The sequence below is a fragment of the Necator americanus genome, chromosome V (genome assembly GCF_031761385.1).
Source record: "Necator americanus strain Aroian chromosome V, whole genome shotgun sequence".
Classification (NCBI taxonomy): Eukaryota; Metazoa; Nematoda; class Chromadorea; order Rhabditida; family Ancylostomatidae; genus Necator; species Necator americanus.
The window spans coordinates 32,959,843-32,983,192 of record NC_087375.1 but is presented as its reverse complement, the minus strand read 5'-3'; the positions used below and the strand labels follow the sequence as shown (position 1 = coordinate 32,983,192).

Here is a 23,350-nt window from a genome sequence, read left to right as displayed (position 1 = left end):
ATTTCATAGCGATAAGTTTCTTTTTTCCCCTTGTTGCCTTCGTTGTTGTTTAACGCTTATCGCTTTCTTTTTATTTTTCTGCTTTACGTACTTGTCGTTTTGTTTGGGACATACACCTGTTTTTGTGCGCGTTTCACGTGTCGGAGAATCTCACCGTTTAATAGGATTGATCTTTGAAAATCTTTGCTGTCAGAACGTGATGAGATATGCTGAACGAACGCAAAATAGGCTTAGAAGAACGGTGAAAACATTGAAGAAATTAGGTTTGTTTGTTTTTTTTTTTGAATCCTACGTTGTCAATGTACAGATAGGTTAATTTTTGTTGTTTTAATTATATGTTAGCGTTAATACATTCTAATGTTAATATGTGCACTGTTTCTGAATAAATTTTAAAAAACGCGTTCATTGGAAATTTATTGAAGGGTTGGAAGCCCAGCAACTGTTATTTTTTACTTTCTAATCATATACTTTGCACATACTGTGCAAGGAGGATAGCGTTTCGGGGTATGTGTTAGTGCCATGGCCAATTTTCGCAAACAAAATCTGTTAATTACATCTGAAAACTAAGGGTAGTGGAAACAGAAAGGGCAAACCTGGATCGTCATGAAATTTTCCTTCAATTTCTGCAAAGCCGATGCAGAGTTACGAAACAAACCCTAAGTAGCATTCATATAAAAAAGCAAAAAAAAAAATCGGGGATTTTTAAGCGTTACAGTCACCTAGCAAAGTAAACATTTTCAAAAACAGTGACTGAGTGATAAACAACATTTTTACCCCCAAGTAACTGTATTTATTTGGTGACATAAGCAGCAGATTTTGGTTTCCTTGAACAATTTCGAATCAAAATTTTCCAACGTTTGACTCCAAAAAGGGCTGAAATTTCTATGAATATACCTGAGATTCCTCAATTTCTGCTGAGAATTACGAAAAATGAGTGGTACACTGGGAGTAGTATGTAGATAGCAGGGCGCAGCACGAGATGCGTCTATATGAGTAATGGAGCTCAAACCTTATTTTGAACCTCAACCGATTCGGTAAGCCTTTCATTTTCCAGGCATCTATATCTTGTAATCGGAGACCAATCGCTACAGACTCGATATTAAGGGGCGAAATGTGTTGGGGTGCGTTTTTTCTCATCTTCCGGAATTTCTCCTAACTTTTTATTTTCGAATGAGAAAGTGATAAGAAGCTCAATCTAGTCACTAACTCATACACGCTGACTCATCTTGATTATTGACGACACTAGTGCTGTGCCCTGGTACATGCGGGAGTTTTCATCATCCACCACTTTCCACTATTTCCTTTTTTGCTTCTAACACTTCTATTTCATTTCCTACGCGAAACATATTTAACACTAACTGTGTAGTGACCATTCCCATTTAGTTGTTTTCGTTTCATCGTAATGACGTATATTCCTGATTTCTTTAGAGCGAACAATCAATTGCGTGGTAAAATCCATCGATTGATTGGGCTGAAAGAGTGCAACCTGTCAAGTTTTGCCATGGAACTTTGCTAATTCTCCGTGTTCACGAAGACTTAGCTTCTTATGAATCTCAGTAGCTCTCAGTGAATACTGCAACCTCGTGCCAAAGTGTTTTCGCTATTCGAACTACGGATTGGAAATGCACTTTTGAAAGCAGAAACAAACGTTTTCAACGTGCATAAGGACCACACATGGCTTTTTGTGCACTTGTGGATATGTGGGAATGAGAAGTCACCGCTCGTTCGCACTCTTCTACAACTAGAATCCAGTATGCAATGTCGTAGATTGTGAAAACGAGCGACTTTCATACTTCTCATTGCATCTTTTATTCTTCACAATTCCGCAAGCGTACAAAATGCTCCTAGTCGTAATCGTTTTTATTCAGCGATTGTCTCTGTCACGTACACAAACGAACGAACACGCAGAAATGGCAATACGCCGCTGCCTGACCAGCTCGTTCAGGCTTTTCTTCACGTGGCGACGTGCGATCGCAGTGCAAGTCGTACTGATCGCATCACTTGTTGCCGCTAACACGTTGATGCCCGAAAAGCGCGTCACCCTTCAACAAGCTCTAACCGTATTTCGTCGCCTAACACAACGCTCTACAGAAGCGATCCGATCAAACAGCAGAATGGCATGGCGATGTAGCGGCAACACCAACGAGGAACTCGTACGAAATCTTGAAAGTAAGCGTTTGTGATTTTCTTTTTGCTATACGCTCTTGTTTTCTCTAATTGGCTACGTTTTCCATATTTTCTAACGCGATAATTACCTTTCAATGACCCATTAAGTGCGACATTATGGCATGCACATAAATCGCAATGTTGATTGATAGTTGAATTTCTTTCTATATTTGGTTTGAATCATTTTCAAAATCTTTCCTTCAACTTTTTTTTTTGTTTTCGCTGTGATTTCGTCACTAATGACAGTTCCAAACGTTTATTTGCTGAGAATTCTCTACACAAAAATGACGGATATCAGAAACTGTTCCAACAAGCAATGTTGACTTTAGTCTTCAGTATGTCGAAAAACCTTTAGACGGAGAAAGCCCATCTAAACCGTTGTAATTAGGGGAGCTTCAACTGCAAAGATGTAGCTGGGGATTGGTTGAATGCCGACATTTTGGTGGGTGAGAATGGGCATTTTCACGCTTGAAGGGGCGCAAGATTTGCGAGCTCTTGAGGAATGTAAAAATTGTAGAGCTATTTTGTAAATGTATTTCCTTGTTCACGTGTATGACAATATATGTTCTCTGGATTTTTGTGGAAAAAAATTGCCGATGTTTTTGAAAGAAAAAATCGCTTTTTAAAGTGTGACCTACCCAGTGAATGTGTAACCCATGTGTGAATTACTCATTAATGAGATAGGGTGAGGTCAACCTGTGGCTAATCAGAAAATCTGCTGCGATGTGTGTGAGTATCAGTAGTAGTTTGATTACTCTATTACGTATTAAGACATCATTACTTTAGTTAGTATGACTTAAATTACATTATCCCAGGGCAGGCTGATCTAAAAATGAATTCTCTCGGAGGAGAAGAAACGATCCACTTTTTCTTCATTTCTACCCTTTATCCCTGTTTTTATGGATTTCACTTTTGTTTTAGACGTTAATTAAGGACATCTAACGACCGTTTTCATGAATTCTTGAGCCATCTAATACATAACTAAACAAATGAGATCAGTAAATCGTTCGAAATTTACTAGGACAATTTTCCGAACATTCTGAAATCATTCCTAACAAACTTCTGATAGAAATAGACATACTTCCTAGGATGATCCTTTTCCAAAATAAATCGTATAGTTTTAGGTTAGGTTTATCACATTTCCAGTATCTACCAGGTCACACAAGAGTGAGTGAATTTTTTTCTTGGGCTAGTTGACAGTATAATAGAGATAATGATAGTTTTAATTTTTTTGAGGATACTTTGCTTATATTAGTCATGTTCACTAACTGCATTGCCTATCGGTTCCGTCGGAACTATAGACTCTACTCCAGAAATAGAAAAAATATTCTAGTGGAACGAGATGTAATTATAAGACTATGGTTTGAAAAAGTAAAGAAACTAGCTTTTGCAATCCGGAATAGCTTCGGAGACAACTTGTGAATATCTGAAAAACACAACAAAAACACTGTTCGATAGAATGACCCAAAAATGGACTCTTTACGAAAACATCTCGTTCAATTTCACCCTGAGATGATTCCGAAGAGATAAAACCGGAAATAAGCTAACATCAGACAACAACGACCGCTACTAAACTGATACAAAGTTATCGTTTAGAGCCGAACTAAGCTGAGGCGGTTCAGCTTTTACTTACTTATAAAAGCTAGCGCTCTTCATCTTTAGCAGCGGAGCTATCTCAAGGGCGGTTTTCGTAAATAGCCCAACTACTGGAAAACCGAGAAATTAAGGATAAGCTGACGTAATAACAAATCTTGAAAACAACATTAAGCTTCTATAGCTCTTAAATATATTATATATATATATATATATATATATTCATAATATATTTAAGAGCTATATATTTATATATTATTCCTAAGCTAAAATGAGCTATTTGACATCCATTTTAATCGAACATGTTGTCATCCAATCGACAGCAGCTGTAGCAAAACATGAATTGAGGTCTTAATTAATACGCTATCCAGTGTTTCCTGGAATTGGCCAGCATGACTGTTTTCTGATTCTAAATTTTAAAAATTGGAAGTACCGAGGTCGTCTTTTTGAGAAGGAGTTGAACCATCCAGTAGTTAATTTACATTATTTTTCGAGAGAAAAAGGAAACCATTGGGTTTAGCAGCCTGAATATGAAGAAGGAATAAGCGGAAATAAAAATAAAACTTCCGAAGAAAAAAAAAACCAGCATGCACTTTTAAATTGTTTAGTTAACATCCTTTATAGGCATGATCAAATTTCTGACAAGTATATTAGTTCAATGTTGCCTTACGATTTATCCGTTTTCATTTCCTCTGCTAAAAATAACTTATTAATAACATTCCTCATTCCCTAAAAGCACAATTTATATGACAAGAGTGCAAAGATCAAAAATGTGAACTTTGCTGATTTATGTGAAACATTTCAATTAAGGAGGAGGTATTTTCTCATCGACACGTGTCCGTGAAGCTATGTTAGCAGTAGATCGTGGCGATTTCTCACCTCGATCACCATATATGGATCAGCCACAAGGCATTGGATGGAATGCTACAATTTCCGCACCTCATATGGTATGCTGCTGAACTTCTCCGCTCTATTTTATTGTAGGCTACGGTTTTTTTTTTCAAATTTTATAACAGACTCTTTAAAATAGAAATAGAAGCAGAATTTATAGAAATTATGATTCATCGACTGAGGATTTTCTCAAGAGTCATAATTTCTGTTTAGCGCTACACAGAATGGGTTCAATTTACTACAATTTTTAGAAAATTATTGTACTGAAGAACTGTTACCAGTTGATGAACATTTCTGTACAGCTCACCATCGCTACGCTATGCACATTTCAACACACATTTCCCTTGTGATTAGAAAAAAAACCTATTTGCATCGGTGAAGAGAAAACTTTGTTTGAACCTTCTTCATGTTCTTGCCCTCCACTCAATTTTCAAAATGCGATGATATCATTTTCTTCGTCGCCGCAGGGGAAGCTGAGCTAATATATCAAGGAAAGGACAGAGGGTGAGCATCAGCTTAGCAAATTTGTTGATGATATTTGAGGAGGAAAAGAAATATTTCCATTACCGCATTAGAAAGATGAACGTGTTAGATATGAATAGCAGAAAATCTCCGTCCAAGTGATGTCCGATTGATACAATTAAAAGCATCACCCCACGAATCTGAGGTGGTACGGATTTCAGGTGGAGTATTCGTATACGGGATCGTAGATTATGTAGAGAAAGGTGATTCCTTCCATTTCTTCCTAATTGCCGTAAAAAACGGCAGGGACGATACGGCTATGAGCGATCCGGTGCGCTATTTTCCACAACTGGTTCGATTGGAGCGCGCCAGCCTTGTGCACGCGCCGCATCTTTCGGACCGTTTTTTTACGGCAATTAGGAAGAAAATGGAAGGAATCACCTTTCTCTATATAATCTGCGATCCCGTATACGAATACTCCACCTGAAATCCGTACCACCTCAGATTCATGGGGTGATGCCTTTAAAGAAAACCAAAGCGCTATGAAAGGCGAAGTTCGAAGTGTAGTGCCAGCAAGGAGACGTTTGAATGTGCGGCAAGGGAATCCTCCGACTCCGAGACGAATGTTCGGTTGAAAAATGTGATTGAGAAATTACATAGCGGTCTCGGGTAAAAGATATATAACAACATTTTGTTAAAGAAGAAAAAACATTCTCATCAAACTTGTGACGAGTTCTTGGATGAAAATTGAGAAGAAAGGCCTAATGAGGATATGAGAACGTAAGAAACAGTCCCAATAAAAATTTGTGAACTGAGCTACCGTAGTGTATACGTAGCTAGAATTACGGCAGCGAATAGTTAGCGTTCAGGGCGAATTTTGCTGATTATAAGTATACTTTCCATTTTCCCCTTAACAACAAAAACGAACAATGATGAATGATTGTGCGCAGAGAGAGCAACAAATGTCCTAAGTTTTTTTTTCTTTTGAGAGTTTAAGGCTCAGGAAATCTATAGTCGAAAAAAAAAGTTTTAGAAGGAACAAAAATCAGGGGAAAAATGCAGTCAATGCTGTGTACTAACAAAAATGACGATTTGAGGGCGGTATCGAATTTGGTCAACTGAGAAGAGATTTTCCACTTCTCTAACAGAACGAGACTTAAACTTAATTTAAGGATTAAACTCAATTTTGTCCATTTTTGTTGGCCAAGCGAGAAGATGATAAGAGTACGGGTAATCGGTAGCAGGATTCCTGAGTCGTACGCGTATACATGTACCGTAATAGAAGAATAACGTAAGCCACAAGTTCCTAACCCCTCTATAGCTTGTAGATGTGTATCCATGGAGGGGTTAGGTGTTGAAAATCTAGTGAGGCTAAGTAGTTTACTGCTAAATTTCCGAGAATCAAACCATAAATTAGAAAAAAAAGATTCTTCACGTATATCATGTTCTCTAAGCCGGAATGAAAAGCTTATTTATTTCGGTAAAATTGAGACGTTATTTTGCTGTGAATCTAGAAGATTGGAAAACTTAGAAGAAAAGTAAGCAACTATATTATTTCCATTCAGAAGGAAAGAACTAAAATCTGGCAGTAAAAAAATGCCCTATTCATGATGTTCTCGAGGAAAATGAACTGCTTATCAGTGTTCCCAGTCAGTAGATAAGGAGAGTGAAGCCTAATGACTCTGTTTGGGTGACAGCAGTTCGACGACGACTGTTTGTGGAGACTGGTTCGAAATGGGGACAAGAGGTGCATAACAGCGATATTTTATTGACAAAGATGGAAAATTAAGCGACAGTAGCAAGGTCGATAGTATAGAATTAAAAGTGAGCCGTTAGCAAGGTCGATAGTACAGAATTAGTAGTGAGCCGTAAGGTCGGCTCCCGTCGAGGCGGTGGGTAAGGTGGCAGACCTGAAGACGTTAATCCAGAAAAAAAGCAAGTAGATCAGAAACCTACGCTAATATACAGCTTCCGGACGACTTCAGGACCGGTATCTTTTAGGCCAGTTCGACTAAAGTCAACCATAGATGAAGGAGCGGAGTGCAGCTGTGGAATTTCTGTTTTTGGTCAACTTTGCACTTCCGTGATATTACAGTGACGCTTCGCGAAGGAGATGAACTATTAATAATTGATGCAAACGAATATTCATAAGATCTATGAAGGATGCGACACTTGCGACCGTGCGCACGCATTTTCACGCTTTTGAAATCGTTGAAGACGTTTCTCACTGACAAGGTAATAAAATGGAGGTGATAAAGCTACTGGAGATTGTAAATGTATTTTATTGCCCGCTTGCGATATGCTACGATATCACAGTTATGTATTCTGAGGGACTAGCGTGAAAAAAAAATCTCGATGTTCTGAATACTTTTATCAAAACATTTCAAAGTGTGACCTAACGATGAGTCACGCAGTCGTCAGCTTGTCAGATCGAATTGAAAAGATCGCATTGTAGAGGGACATATTGTTTCGATTTCATTTCGATCCGTGAAAATTGTGTAGGAATAGGTATCTTCGAAGTGAACAACGAGTTCTGCCTCAAACACATCGGACATCAAGATTTTTTCTTGTTAGTCCTCAAAGGGCGAGTGTAGCGCACTTGGCAAGAGGTTCGTCAGCGACAGCATGGTCGATGGTTCGGAACCTTCCCGGTGCCAACGAAGCTATTCATCATTTTGGGATCGATGAATCGATACGGAGACTTGTGTGGGAGAACAAAAACACTAGCTTGGGCACATCGGCTAGCCCTCGCAAGTCATTTTATGAGCTGCACACGCGTCCATAGACCTCAAAGTCTGAGTTGAAGTCGAACGCATAGTCGCATCCCCATCGGGATTGATTAACGCAGTGTACTTTATCCTTTTAACTTTAATCCTCAAATGGTATCCTAATTGCTACCAGGAAATTGTGTGAATGTTCGTTTTCTTCAGTAAAACTTTATCGGTAATCTTGGATCTTGGAAAGTCTGACTAAAGGAAACAGAAAAAAAAAGCAGTGTGTTAAAGGCATCACCCCACGAATCTGAAGTGGTACGAATTTCAGGTTGAATATTCGTATACGGGATAGTAAATTATGGAGAGGAATGTGGTTCCCTCCATTCCTTCCTAATTGCCGAAAAAACGCCCCAGAAGATACGGCGCCGCACAGAGCTGGCGCGCTCCAATCAAACCCCTTGTAGAAAAAATGCACCGGAACGCTCGAAGCCGTATCTTCCGGGCCGTTTTCTACGGCAATTAGGAAGAAATGAACGGAATCACTCTCCTCCCCATAATCTACTATCCCGTATACGAATACTCCACCGGAAATCCGTACCACTCCAGATTCGTAGGGTGATGCCTTTAAATCATTTGTGGGAGTGGAATTCCTCCACCACATAATCCATGAGAAAAAGTAAAACACTAGTCCGCTACAATCCAAACTATCACGAAGAACGCAAAAAAAAAGGACCGAGCATATTAGTAATAAAATATCCATTACAGGTCTTCTTTCTACTTTCTCTTTCTCTTTTTTCGGTTAAAAGTTTCGCTCACGTCAGTATTTTGAGAAAAAGGACATTTATAGGATTACAGCAGGATTCATTTGTGTTATTTGCTTGTTCCGTAAGCTATTTAAAGGGATAAAACGAAAAAAATGTCATAGGCGGATGGTCACAACATTTTTGATGGTACTCATCACAAAAAGACACATCCATTTCACTGTTCTTCTCGATTTCAGCATGCTGCCGCATTGGAATACCTGAAAAATCATCTAGTGGATGGAGCATATGCACTGGATGTCGGCTCAGGATCTGGCTATCTGACAGTTTGTATGGCACTTATGGTGGGTTATTGTAGACGTCTACAAGTTCAACAAAATTGTGGAGAATTGAGTAGAATTTTAGTGGTTCAATCAAAGAACAAACTCTATACAGAAAAGAGAAGAAAAGAGCGTACTCCCATAAAAAGGGAAGGGAACAAATCCTGCAAGGTCCCGGAAACGCGATTCATATGTTATATGAACAAACCATAATTACAGATCGGTAACAACGGGAAAGTGGTAGGCATCGATCACATTCCCGAATTGGTAGAATTAGCGAAAACGAATACAATGAAGCACCATGCCAATCTCATCAACAATGGACAAGTACGTTTTGTTGAGGTGAGTGAACTTTTCAGTGAGGTTGTTGAGGGTCGTCTGACATTTGAAACACACTGCATACTAGATAGCGTGTCAATCATTTAAGATTTCTAGTGCGCGGGTTTTTTTGTTTTTGTTTTTGTTTTTCTGTTCACTCATTCATTTTTTCATTTTTTTCAGTTCTCTCCTAATATTTGTATTCATTTGGGACTGGAAATAGGGCTTAAGATATGTTTTCGAGAGAGAAAATTAGCTAGTCAAGAAACCGCCTTTCCTAACTGTTGGATGGATTTAAGGAAAATGTTTATGAGCACATTAACCTAACTTTCCGTTAGGAATAAATATTTAAAACCATTAGGATAAAAGCTATCTCGCTAGTAAGTAAAATATAACAGCAAACGCGAATGTAATGGGCAACCGAAATGCGTCCTAAAAAAATCTTATGTGTTCTAAAAATATTCTGTACTTCATTTTAGAATATCCTTTTCTCGGATTCCGTTAGCCGAAGGTTACACATTATACGACTGGTTTCGTCACCAGTTTTCCACTAATGACGAACTTCTCAGTGATGGCATGTCATCATCTTCGATGGATTAGTAATACCGATTCAGTCCCGCAGTGGCAAACCTTCAATTTACCGGTGTCGGCCATAAATGTCTCCTGTATGTTTTGGAGGCAACGCATCACAAAATAGACGATTTTGGGAATTCAGTAACACCTTTGAAATTAAGCACACGGGACAGCTTTTGGTGTTTATTTATTTATTCGAAAACACCAACAGATGTGCCGTAAACAAAAACAAAAAAGAACTGAGCTCACTAGAATTCCGCAAAGTCATTCTACTGCTACAAAATGTGAGAAATCTTTCGCACTACATCCTTTCCCTTAGTCCAGGACGGTATACTAGAACAACGGTTGCCAGGGTTTGCTTGCACTGACTTAAAGGCAGCATACCACGAATCTGACGTGGTGTGGAATCTGCGACAAAAGCTGGAGATGAAGTTGTAGATTGCTGGATCAACGGTGGTTCCGCTCAGCTCTCCCTAATCGTCCTACCGTGGAAACCGCTTCAGTTCAGCGTTAGAACGCTATTCTATATACACATTATCGTCCCCTCAGCAACCTATTCGTAGGTTTCATTTGAATAGGCAGTCGAGGAGAACTCACTGGCTTCCAACCGCTGCGCAGCTGAATGCGGCGCGTGTACAAGTGTGGAGCGTTGCAACTAGAATCGTCGTGAAAAACAGAGTCTTTCGCACCGTTTTTTTTAAACTAGGATTAGGGAGAGATGAAAGGAACCACCCCAGATCCTGCAATATACGACTCCATATAGGGTTTGTCCATCGGAAATCCATACCACGTCAGATTCGTGGGGTGATGCATTTAACCCAGAACCCTGTACGTCAGAAACCCCGGGGTGGGTGATCCCAAAGGGGGGGGGGGGGCACCAGCTTTTGCCAGTTTTCAACGCTTAAGCCCCAGTAGGAGAAAGAAAGACAAGATATAAGAAAGAAGATTTAAAAAATTGAGTTATTTGAGTTACACTGTTTGGATCGCAGCAGTTGGACAGAGACGGAGTTGTCCGCATTCTATCGTGTAACAAGTTGCAGCGTTGAGGAGATGGGCCCACACAAGGTTGTTCCGTGCGCTTTTTCGGGATTACTGGGGGGAATTGAGCGAACTTTATATCTTCAATTCCGCGATATGCTCCTTCCAAGGATTCGCTACTGAACTACTATTCGTGACAAGCACATTTGGTTTTAAAAAAGAAAGTAACTCGTCAAAAATCATATATTTTTCCTGGCATTTAACCCTTTGACGACAGCGCGGCTTAACCGTGAGCCGCACACTTTTCAAGTGCTCTTTTTGATGATTACTTGATTTTTTAAAAGCTTTTTGTACCTATGCGTTTACTGCGTTTATTCTTTTCGTGTATAACACAGATATAGCTAGTAAAAGTCGATTTGTTTGTCCCACGCGCCAGATACACAAAAAAAAGTGGGAAAATGGCCTCTTATGTACGTACTGGACTATATATACTTGGTTCCTCACAAAAAAAAGAAGGCAAAAGTTGTATGTTTGTCAGATCTCCAATAATCTCCGACTCCGATAATCTGGATGATGCACCATCTTATAGATTTTTGTTAAAGGAAGGTATTTAGAACTGCTTCTAACTACTAATACATATAACGCATCATAGATGAAAACGCGGACAAACGTAGTTACGAACCCATGTGTAGATCCAATAAGTGTTTTTTTCCTCGAGGGAAAATTCTTTTTCCTTTAAGGGTGATGGTCGCAAAGGATATCCCTTGGATCGCAAATATGACGCTATACATGTAGGCGCTGCAGCTGAAACGATACCACAACCGGTAAGTAGACAGTTTTCACAAAATATTGCTTTGAACTAGCTGTGCTGCCTTATTTTCATTGTTTTAATTTTTTTCTTTATTAATGGAAGTGTTCGGCATAAGAGTGGAAATAGATGGTTAGAATAGGTAAGGTAGTTTGATAGCAACTTCGGACTTAGGCAACGTATTGTGGCACACGTATGAAATATTCACTCTATTTATTTATTTTTTATTATTATTTTACTACCGTGTCGCTATTGTTTACTTTGTTTTTGCACCTATTAAGAATATTACATGAGCGCATGTAGCTTCTTTTAACAGCTACAGCTGAAGATTGTTCTCATAGAATGTGAGTGGTAATTTTTTTTAAGTGTTTCAAATGTACAGAGTTTAAAAAGTGTTTTAAATCCACAGTGTAAAATCTGCAGATCCAACATCAATTACCAACAATTTCAAGAGTTTTTAGGAGATTTTTCGTTTGATTCAGAAGAGCCGGGTTTCAGAAACTATGTTAAGAAAACTGATATTACGAAGACTATCCCCGAATATTTGACCGAAACAGAGAAAATGGGAGCAGGATGTGATTAATTCTGTAGAAGTTGAAGGAAGAGCATTCTATCAAGAGAGATACAATTCTAACGTAACAAAAAAAAAACCTGAAGTTTGGAAGTTCTGGGGCGTAGTGCTTCAGATGAATGCTCACGAGAGGTTAGTAAAAAGGTTGATTGAGTTGCGTAAATTCGATTTAGTATGTGTAGTTGTGGATGAAGCGCCTGCCTCCGGGTTCCGTCAATGATGTTACTGGACATTCATTTCACTGTTAATGCCGAACATTTATAGATGCAGTGAAGCATGGAGATGGACCACTATATAAAATAAATTAGGATCCTCATACTGTTTTTTTTAGAAAAATCATCTTCGCTAGTCGTTATGCTAAATAAACAATCACTTTAGATTTTACTCTTACATTTTTTTTATAAACATTTTTACTCAATACTAATATACTCATAATACTTGATTTTGTAATACATAATAATAATGGTAATAATAATAATAATATCGTTATCTCGCTGTAGTCCACCGATTCTTCCTTAAGTTAGTATTAACAGGATTGCCTGTTCTTAGAACTCTTATATAAAGTAAGGACGGATGTAACGTAGTCAGTGAAAGGTCCCGCCGCGACTACACCGTCGAAAGATTCGTAACCGAACTAGTCTGGGAGGATAAAAACACTGACTTTATAAGTCGACCACTTCGTACGAGTGATTATATAGGCCGCACATGCTTCGACGTAAACACCAAACGATTCTGAACTGAAGTCCACTGCGTGGGCGAATCCCAAAAGGATTGACGTGCAATTTCTTTTACCCTTATATGAAATAGTGTTCTGTAAAGCTTGAACATACAAAAAATATAAATAATAAATGAATAAATTGATAGAAAATAAAAAATAAATAGTATAAATAAATACTAATACGGTATCTATATTGTTGTCACCAATAATCTCCTAAAAAATCTTCATATAATCTTATTAATGAACAAATAATTGAATTATTTTCCATGCTTTTAAAATTTTCCCTTTACCTTCTTCCAGGTGCAAAAGTAAAACTGCGGGGAAAAAATTAGACCACTGCCTGGTTTTCTTTCATTTAGGGATTACACAGGGAAGGAAAACAGCAGATTGTTCTTAATCTATTTTCACAAAACATAAATTTCGACTTTTAATCTTAATCTGATAGGGGCTCAATCTCTAAAATTAGGTATTGTTGTGAAATTTCAAGTAATTCCGGTCATTTTCATTAACATTTCATTTCATTTGGCATTATACTTTATTATTTTTCTTCTCTCCATTCTCTGTTTACATTATTCAACACTAGAAAAACGTCGTTACGTCATTACAACAGTAGAAAAACTATAAACGAACATTATGCATAGTTTACTCAAGGAAAATGCGACTAACAACAACAATGATCCACTTCCCGCTAGGGAAAGTATCGAATTTCGTGCAAAATTTGGAAATTCCTCTCAAAATCCTTCGTCTCATTGAATGCAGTGCAAAAATGAAGGAACTATACTTCATCTGATTCTCTTTTGGATCATAAACCTCGCATTAGTGAATTAGAATGAAAGCGGATTAGCGGTAACTGAAGTAGAATAAGGATTAATCTACAAAACATTTGATTTAACTTGATACGCTTAGAATAGTTAGACGAGCGATACATAACGATAGAAATGGATTCCTTATTATTATTGCTTAGTATAGCACGTAAGATGATATACTCGCACAATAAGGAATTCTTTCGTATGGAAGATTTGCAACCACCCACGCTAATTGACAACTGACGAACCCTGTTCCCCTTGTGCACTTTACTAGCTTCCGTTGCCTTTTCAAAGCGAGCTTTCGGATTCAGTGATGCGTAATGATCATACAACGAAAGAACAATGACATATGCGATTGTCATAAAATATTCATGAAGAAAATGCTAGAGACGACCTTAGAAATCGACTTGAATGAATGACAAATGAATCCCTTACGAAACTGGTTTGTACGGCATTTCAAAACATTCGAAAGATAAAATATTCGGGAAATTTGTTGGAAACTTTTCACTTTATCCAGATGTTGAACAGATTTCGATTGAAAACAACATTTTCTTTGAATGTGCTGTCTTTAAATACATCATTTGACTTGAAAAAAAAGATCCCTCTTCTTTTATTTACTTTCTTCCATCCCATTATTGACTAAGAGGAAGCAAAAGGAATCAAAATTTGCGACTTTACCAGTACTCGGGTTTTTTTGTTCCCCTTTATTTTTTTTTATTCTCCTTCTTTTTTTGCTTGTAGAATTGAACGATTATTCCACCAGACAGATAAATTAGCGTACTGGTGAAATTATTGAAATACTCACTCGAAAGGTCGAATATTCGAAAATTTCTGGGAAGCTTAAAGTGTAGTACGGTCGTTTTTACACACCTACATCTACTTGACAATTTAGTCTTTGTGCAGAATACCATTTGGAAAGCACGTTTTTTGTTGCATCCACCGTTTAAGAGCGTTTTTGAATTTACTGGAAAGAATTAAAGGCATCACCTTATGAATCTGGGGTGGTACGGATTTCAGGTGAATTATCCCTAGACGGGGTCGTAGATTGTGCGGAAGAGGATGATTCCGTTCATCTCTTCCTGTATCAGAGTAAACGGACGATTCCGGATCGCTGTTTCTTACCGCGGCTTCTGCTGCAGTGCGCAACCATTCCGCCCCGCCCCCGCCTACGATTCGTCCGAATTGGTTTTCGATTTCCGTATAGGCATAACTCACCTGAAATCCGTACCACCCCAGATTCGTGGGGTGATGCTTTTAAATTGGGGGGAGGGGGGAAATGGTACTACAATAAAACTTTCCGGATAGTGAGCGTATTTGAACTTCTCAAAGTCCTTGCAATGAAATCTTCGGAAGATCCTTTCTTCCAAAATTTCCGCTTTATCTGAAGGTCGCAGGTCTCGAACGAAAATGGCAACATTCTCTTTGAGTAAACTGTCTTCGAATGCATCACTCAACTTGAATTTTTTTCGGATATTCACATTTTTGCATCCCATTATTAACCAGGAGAAGAAAGCAAAAAGAACCAAAACTTGGAGCGGCTCTATCACAGCTATAAGGAATTTATTCATTTTTAATTAGTTGTGGTCGTGGGGCGGGTGTAGCGCAGTCAGTAAGAGGTTCAGCTGTGGCTGCTCAATCGAGCGATGCTTCGAGACCGCATTAGTGTCAACCAAGTCCTTCATTTCTCCGTGGTCGATAAATTGGCACCATTTGTGTGTCTGGGACTATAATAACACTGAATTGATACATAGGCTGGCCCCGCCAGTCATTGTACAGCCCAACACGGGTTCTAAAATATCAACGATTGCGAATTGCAGTAAAACGGGTTGACACATCCCAATTGACACGCCAGGAACTTTTTTAATCCTTTAGTTGTGGTCTTGATCACTAGGCAAAAGCAGGCTGCTAACAAGAGGCGTAGGTGTTGTGCTACTCGACCCCCGGTAGCCAATAACCCCCGTAATTATTAATTATCCAGGCTAACCATCACGGTTTGTTTCGTGATCCCTTCAGATTCAAGAATAAACTTGCTTTGAATTTCGTACTTTTGTAGGCACCAGTTTGGGTACACGTAACACAGTGTGCTATGCATACTAAATACGTCGCAGCTGTCGTCCTGTCGTTAACTTGTTTCTCGAATAAATTTGGATTCAGTTGAATCCTCGTGATTTTGCGTGTTTGAGGTTTGAAAAAGTCTTGCAGAAATTGTCAATGTTGTTGAAGACTGGATGTGGAACAGTTGAAGGAAGTTGCCTCTCACAGCACAAGGCCCAATGAACATTTTTTGCATTTTCCACAATCGGAATATTCTCGAAATATTGCTAATAAATATCACACTGAAATTTTAGTGCTCAGAGAGGTATGAACAAGGTTCACAGTTTTAGTGCACACTAATTCCACTAAGGAAAATTACTGAATTAGGAAATTAGTCATAGAGGATTAAAATTAATAACTTGTAATTTCTATAAGCAATAAAACCAATGTTATTCATCATAAATCAGTAGAATGTCAGATCCACGACATAGAATTATACCTAATGTATGTCATAAAAATACTCGTGAAATCGTCAATAGTACCTAGATTTAGAAGAGTCAAAATATTTAAATTTTGATGGTGTACTTACAGATATAAAGCTGCCGCTTAAAATGCGAAGACTAGGTAGAGAACAAAAAAAAACAAGAATAAATTGAATAGGTCTTTCTGGATAGCATAGCAGTTACGTCTAACAATGGAATTTTTAGCTGATCGATCAGCTCGCTGAAGGCGGACGAATGCTAATTCCCGTTGGAAAGGAAAGCGGCAATCAGGTTAGTTTCACTTCGTACGTTGAATATCTCATAAAAGAAACACAAGAAGTATTATCGCAAAGTTTTATTATGTAAAAACTTATTTTGCCAAGATGGGATTTGTTTGTGACTTTAAATTCAAACAAATCCATAGTTGCAACGTTAGTCTCTCGTTTATAGGAAAGAGGATGAGAACGAAAATAGCAAGTATGTACATATTCATGGTGACTTTCGGAAAAAAAAGCATGCAGGAAACGTTCCCTGCCTTGTGTTTACATCAAAAGATTGGTTTCTATGTACATACGAGAGCTACTTTTTGATAAAGATCTGGTTCGTAAAATGCTATGATAGCGCTGTAAGTATAGGAATGTTTTTCTATAGGTAATTCTAGATATCCCACTTCCAGAAGTGTTTAAAAGAAAAATATACATTATTTTTTAAGTTATTCTCTTCTGTAAAACTGCGCGGTTAAGATTTAATCCAGGTTTTCATAGCTCTGAACATTGCTAAGGACAATGTTGTCAGTAACTACGAACAAATACACGACGTAGAATCCCCAAATATAGATTTTAAAAACCCAACAATAGAAAAAAACAATAGAAGGTGATGTTATGTCATGTTGCTTTGTTTGGAAATAGGAGCTGAATGTCGTTAAGGCTCACATTTCATGGGAAAAACATTAGCATCCGGATCCCTACTATGTAATAGAGTAGAAATGAGTTGTAAAATTAATAAAATGTGAAGTACTGTTACTACTAGTACTAGAATTACATGAAAGTGAGAATGTTTGAAAATCCTTTAAAGTACTTTCGAAGAATTTTCCATTACTTGTGGGTGTATAATTGCTTCATAGGATGTCGGTCGTGTACCCTCTACTCTTTCAATACCGCTTACCGTAGGTGGAATTGGAAAAATTTGTCAAACTGCGAGGTCAACTTTCAAAACCGTATGTATGTGGTGTGGACCGCGAATAATCAAATATAACGAGAGAAAGGTGACAGAAAAAGTGTAGCGATGAGAAGGAGAGAGCAACTCATTAAATGAGAATGTATTTTTAAAAAAAAAGATTAGAATACCGCAGGAAACATAATGAAAGAGGTTCTTCAGGTCAGTAATTTGAAACTACATTGACTACTTCCTTGAAGTGTAGAATAATGTTTACAATGGTATGTAATATATTTGTAGTTCCGTTCAAACATATGTTGTCTCATGTTCAAATCCTCTGTAAACATAACACCTCCTACGTTCCTTTCTTTATTTTTCAAAATATGGAAGCACAACTACGACAATGAAAAATCTATATGCTCGTGTTTTGAACATGGAAGCAGAAGAATAGCATTAGATGGAAGCATTGTCAGAGTTTGAAGTCATTTCAAGTAACGTATGTGAGCTGGTTAGGTCTCAGGAGAAGAAGTAGCGTCTAGAGAAAGAGACCTCAGACGAAAAAGAATCTATAAACGAAAGGGTCGCAGCTGTTGATTTCGTAATGACGCTGGCTTAACGTGGTTTTAAATAGGTTCGTAGAAAAAAAAAGCGTTGCGCGTATCATTGGGACAACAAGGAACACAATTACTGGAACAGGATGGAAAACACAGGTACATAATAATCATTTAAGAAATAATTAGCAAACATTTCTGTGAAAAGGGAGTTCCACTGAACGTAATTCTTCTAAAATCGGCCCACAAAATGAAAAATGAACGAATGAAAAATAATAGACTCAAATTAATATAGGAATATAAAGTTAAGAAAGAGGAAGCAGTAAATTCTCGGCTTTCCCAGCGACAAATGTCGATTCATTAGTTGACGTTGATGGCAAAACCAAGCCAATATACATTCTTTCTTACTTTGACTTTTTTTTTTAGTAGAGCTTTTTTTCTATCTCTCTGAGATTCGTTCTTCGTACATGAGAATTAGTTAAAATAGATGTCTAATTACTAAGCTAGAAAATATTTTCGTTCGCATTGCTTACGAACAAAAACACCTAATGCACTTTCAAAATTTCGCCAATAATAGCTGCCACATAGTGTGATTTTGTTTGTAGGTTTTCCTACAAGTCGACAAGAACGATGGAGAGGTTACCCAGAAAGTCATCGAACACGTGATCTACGTACCGTTAACCAGCAAAGCACATCAGCTAGGTCGTTATGACCTATAGTATTAACAGGGTGATCACCAACACATCGCGCAGAACAACTTTCATCCACGCTTTTTTTTCAACTAGTGGTGGTACCTCCTCTTATTCAATTCGGTCTCTTTAAACATTGCTTAGATTACATACCTGAAATTGTTGTTGCCGGTGAACGTTCCACTACTCTTTTGATTTGTATATTTGACCTGCAAATATGCATTCGCTTCACATGCAAATTTGTACTGTATACTAATTGTACATCAGTCCTTGTAAATGTCCCCTTTATTTCTCGAACTTTCGCGGCGAAATTCGCAAAAACTCAATGTATAGAGCAGGTTTCTACCATTTACGTTCTGCGTGGTACATTTCGGTGTTCAAATGCATTAAAAGCGTTTTATTCATTACTGGCTTTTGTGTAATAAATTATTGCATGCACAAGAGACAAATCGAAGAGGGAAATATTAACACTCGTAAGCAAAATAAAAGATCGATCTCACAACATGCACATTTCACCACTTAGACACGAGCAAAAGGAAAGCACAAAGCTGGGAAATGGCAGGATATGGATGTTTGGAAATTTCAAATTTCCTCCATGTCATCTTCAGTCGGAAATGGTGGATAGTCCCCAACGAAAACGTCTACGGGTCGCACAAAACCGCCATGCTTGTCGGCGCATTGGAAGTATCTAAACATCGACTTATGGAGATGTATTTTTAAACTCTACATCTCAATCATCCTTCAAACCAACTAGGAAATTATGTCAGAAAAATAATAATAATGAGCAATAAAAGTAATAAAAACAAAAATAGTGTTCTTGAAGTGGATGTATTTCGAGATTTTCTAATCATTAGATCGAAGCCCATGGGTGATACTGAGAAGCAGGACCTTCCTCAGGTGGAGGTGGTCTAAGTCATGAGGTGCAGCTCAAGTGATGAGGATAATTTCCCCAGCTGTCCGAAAATGAAGGTGTCTCTTTTTAAACCGTCCAAAAGTGAAGGGAGTCGGAACACCGGCTCCGACTATCGCATGTATGTTCGAGATCTTCTAAAACGTAAGAAAAAGTAGGACTCAAACATTTCATTGCATGTCTAGAAGGTGTTAATCTTACGAACGGAAAAGATGTCAGACATTTGGAAAGAGATGTGCACTCAATACAAAAATGGACAAAAAGTAGATATGGGGCTTAATGGAACTGAAACATCCTACGCACCTTACATCAGCTACCGCTCCGTCATTTTTGCCCACCGGCAAGTCATAGGTGACACCAATCCATATCCCTTCGCGAAACTTGGTTTCACCTTTGAAGGATACGATTCCACGTCGAGTTGTTGCACCACGTACCCTTACCTCACATCGATCTCCTACCTGCAATATCAAAAGAATGTTAAGAGACAATAATGACACTTTCGAATACTTTTAACTAGAAGAACTTTCTGAGGAATAATTGCTTGTAGGTGAACAGTCCCTGTCATTCAAAAGAAGAATTTTTAGATGTCTCTGTGTAGTCCACGAAATTGTGAACATTTACTGTATGGAGACATCCACTACAAAAAAAAAACCGATAGAATATGTGCATTTGTGAAGGTCTAAAGACGAACTGAAGACAATCATCTGCCATACAGTATCACAGAGAACATTCGAAATATAACTATCCTCTACAAATATTTGCCTTTATTTTATCTCCCGGATTGAGGTGAGCACCTAGTTCGGTAGTTACAGGGCAGTGAATAAAAGTAAAATGATGGGAACGAGATGAGATATTCACTGCAACTCTTAGTTGGTTTCATCTGCTCAAGGTACAACCACTCAAAAAAGATTAAAGCAGCTTGTTTGCATACCCTGACACAAATTAAGGTAGAAAGAAGCACAACCTTGAATACGTAAACTGTACCTTAATTTCCTTTGCTGCTTCTTCATTCAGATGGTTCTCTGTTGGAGCAGAGTTGGCGTTATCATCGTCGTTAGCATGCTGCGCTAGCAATTTCTTCTTCCATGTTCTAACACTATCTAAAAGTTACGTTTACTAACATTGAGACAAAAATACTCAATTTTAAACATAGTAACGCAAAACAGTAACGTTCAACAAGAAAACTTATGAAACTGAAGCTTAGGTGAAAATTTCAACTAATTTAAAGCTTGAGGTACAAAGCTGCGTATACCGTCTCGTGCGTTGTACGCATCGTCACTCATAGCATATTTCTCGACCATGCTATCGTCTTGTAGCTCAACATTATGACCAGAGACATCAATAGCATGTATACGCATTCCTAAACAGTGCAAAAGCAATCATTTTGACTACACTTAAGCGTCGTCAAACAAATTCCAGCTTTGGAAATTATCTACACATGTAAAAATAGATCTGTACTGCCTTCATTCCCAATAATGGCGGAATACATTTAAAGAAGAGATTTGTTGTTCTATACAGTGTTGGTACCAAACTATTGATTTTACGTATACTGTAATGGAATCTGAGAGATAGCAAATGTGGTCTGTGGTACCACGCAAAACGCTATTGTGATACAAAATAGGAATGAAATTTGTGATCAGGACAGAGAAGTCCTTCTCTTTATATAAAAACAATCATAAAGTAAAGCTGAACTATATAACATTTGCTACTCACCACTTTTCACACCAAGTTCTTTCAAAGTTTTGGATCCATCAGTTAAAGAGGCCACAAATTTGCCTTCCCCATCGTGAAGTTCAACTTTTATCGAGCTCGCGACCGCTCCAACAATCAATTCCAATTTTTTCTGAAACGAAATCGAAAACTAGGTACGTTTTTGTCAGATGAGAAATGCTGCAGGTGATATCGATTAATATCCTACATCAAGCACAAACGAGCAATACGTTCATGCCTTGAGTTCGTCAAGTGTGAATGACGATGGGAATTTCTTCTCGTATGGAAATTCAGAAACATTCGACGATATCTCCACGCTGTACACTTCGGACATCAGGCTAAAAAGATGAATAATTATTGCGAGAAAGAAGGAAAAGAAGACAAAAAACATAATAAACGAAGCAGTTATGGAATTAAATGAAAAGGAATAAGAAAGAAGATAGATAATTATACACAGAAGGTTACAATGATGGAATCGATTCAGTAGTCTTTGAAAAGCAGTAAGATTTTCAACTACAGTCACACAGTATGCAAAATGGTTAAGCAAGAGGTTAAGCTATCCTAGCTATAAAAAAAGAAAGCTATAAAGCTATAAAACATACAATCGTAGAAGTCCACATTTGAACCACATTTCATGGTGGAACTAATATTTTCGCCTGACTTTAGTATTTCATTGACATTTCCCGTATACTTCCGTATTTCAACAACAAATAGATAGGAATATACGACAAGTGCAGTAACCTACTGCTCCCGAATAGGTTCTGAACTGATTAAGGGAAAGTCTGAAAATGTTAGAAAAGATGCTATTCCTGAACTGAACGAGAGAACACCAAGAACCTCCAGTTCCGACCAAGGCCATGACCAGAAATCCAGAATGTACCATCATTTGGGGTTACCGCGCGTCGCGACGCGCTTGACTCAGCCAGGCGATGGTGTTACTAGAGCGCGCAATTCTCACCACATATGGACGAGAGCCCCACTTCGGCTCTTCAAGTGGTGTTACAACCACAAGGATAATAAAAATGTTTACTTTTATGTTATAGCTACTATCCGCTAACTCTTCCAAGATGATCTCCATTAAATACTAACGACGTTTGCAAATGTAAACGCGTACGCAAAGTTTATTACTCTTATTATTATAACCGTCCATTATTGATTTATGAATTATTCGAATTGATTTATTTTGATTGAACCGGATTTTTGACCTCGAAAACATTCATAGGAGATAAGAACCGTTCTTAAGTCACAGGGGACTTTACCATTTATGACTTAAGTACGAAGTCACTTTCCATTTTTGAGAAAGGAATAGTTTATCAACCGACGGGTCACCATTGGAGGTAAATAGCTGACTAAGTCAGGGCCCTAAAACCTAAGCATTGATCTTCGAGGATCCATTGGGATGTAGGCTAAGGAGAACAAAGAGAAAATAGAAACTAGAGCCTGGAAGTATCCAATTTCTGGACGATTTCGTAACACAACAGCCTTCATAAAGGCTGCACCACTTAATTCAAAGGCTCTCCTCAGAGTCATAACCTTGGGAAGGCAGATCAATATGTGAGTAGAAGGTGTTCCATGTGAAGAATTTTATTTTTTTTACCGTTGATAATACTTCATGATATGAGTTAGCTATTCACTTTTGGTAAGTTTATTCGGAAGGTTTAATAAAGTTAACGCAGTAGTTGTTCCAGCTCTATCTTCTTTTTTTCTTACTAGCTTCAGACAACTCGTAGGCCCTCTAAAACTAAAAGGTTTCAGGGTTTTAGGTTCCAGGGGCCCGATTGTATTACCTAGCTATAGTAGAGTCAAAACGACATGAAGCACGGTGCAGTTGCGTAAGCGGTTACGCTTGAAGCGTAGCGGTTAGGATCGAGTGAGAGCCACTGCTGCCACCGTCCACTGCTGCACATCGCGATGGTCCCAACTCGATTCCAACCGCTATTTCCGCCGCGCCGCTTCGAACGCAGCTGCCTGCGCAGCTGCACCGTGCTTCATGTCGTTTTACCCGACTATAGATATTTTTTTTGAGTCGTATCCTAACTTCTACTGTTTATTCGTATGCAGTTTCTTGAATTCGTCATGAATTACTATTGTTTAATATTATTGCAAAATTAGTGATACCTCCTAGTTTCATTTACCAAGT

General features: G+C 38.2%; 2 protein-coding genes across 2 annotated transcripts; one reads left to right on the top strand and one right to left on the bottom strand.

Moving 5' to 3' along the window:
• Window positions 1-1,910: 1,910 nt before the first annotated feature.
• On the top strand, window positions 1,911-18,620 carry RB195_015934 (uncharacterized protein; the record flags this gene model as incomplete). Its single annotated transcript, XM_013437162.2, has 7 exons — window positions 1,911-2,169; window positions 4,570-4,706; window positions 8,827-8,931; window positions 9,127-9,249; window positions 11,517-11,600; window positions 16,421-16,486; window positions 18,507-18,620. The coding sequence occupies 7 exons, from the start codon at window positions 1,911-1,913 to the stop codon at window positions 18,618-18,620; spliced, it is 888 nt and encodes a 295-aa protein (XP_013292616.2).
• A 552-nt stretch (window positions 18,621-19,172) lies between these two features.
• RB195_015933 (uncharacterized protein) lies at window positions 19,173-21,544 on the bottom strand (the record flags this gene model as incomplete). The annotated part of the gene is made up of 6 exons (XM_013437161.2): window positions 19,173-19,278; window positions 19,804-19,958; window positions 20,485-20,600; window positions 20,753-20,860; window positions 21,214-21,343; window positions 21,449-21,544. The coding sequence occupies 6 exons, from the start codon at window positions 21,542-21,544 to the stop codon at window positions 19,173-19,175; spliced, it is 711 nt and encodes a 236-aa protein (XP_013292615.2).
• Window positions 21,545-23,350: the final 1,806 nt, after the last annotated feature.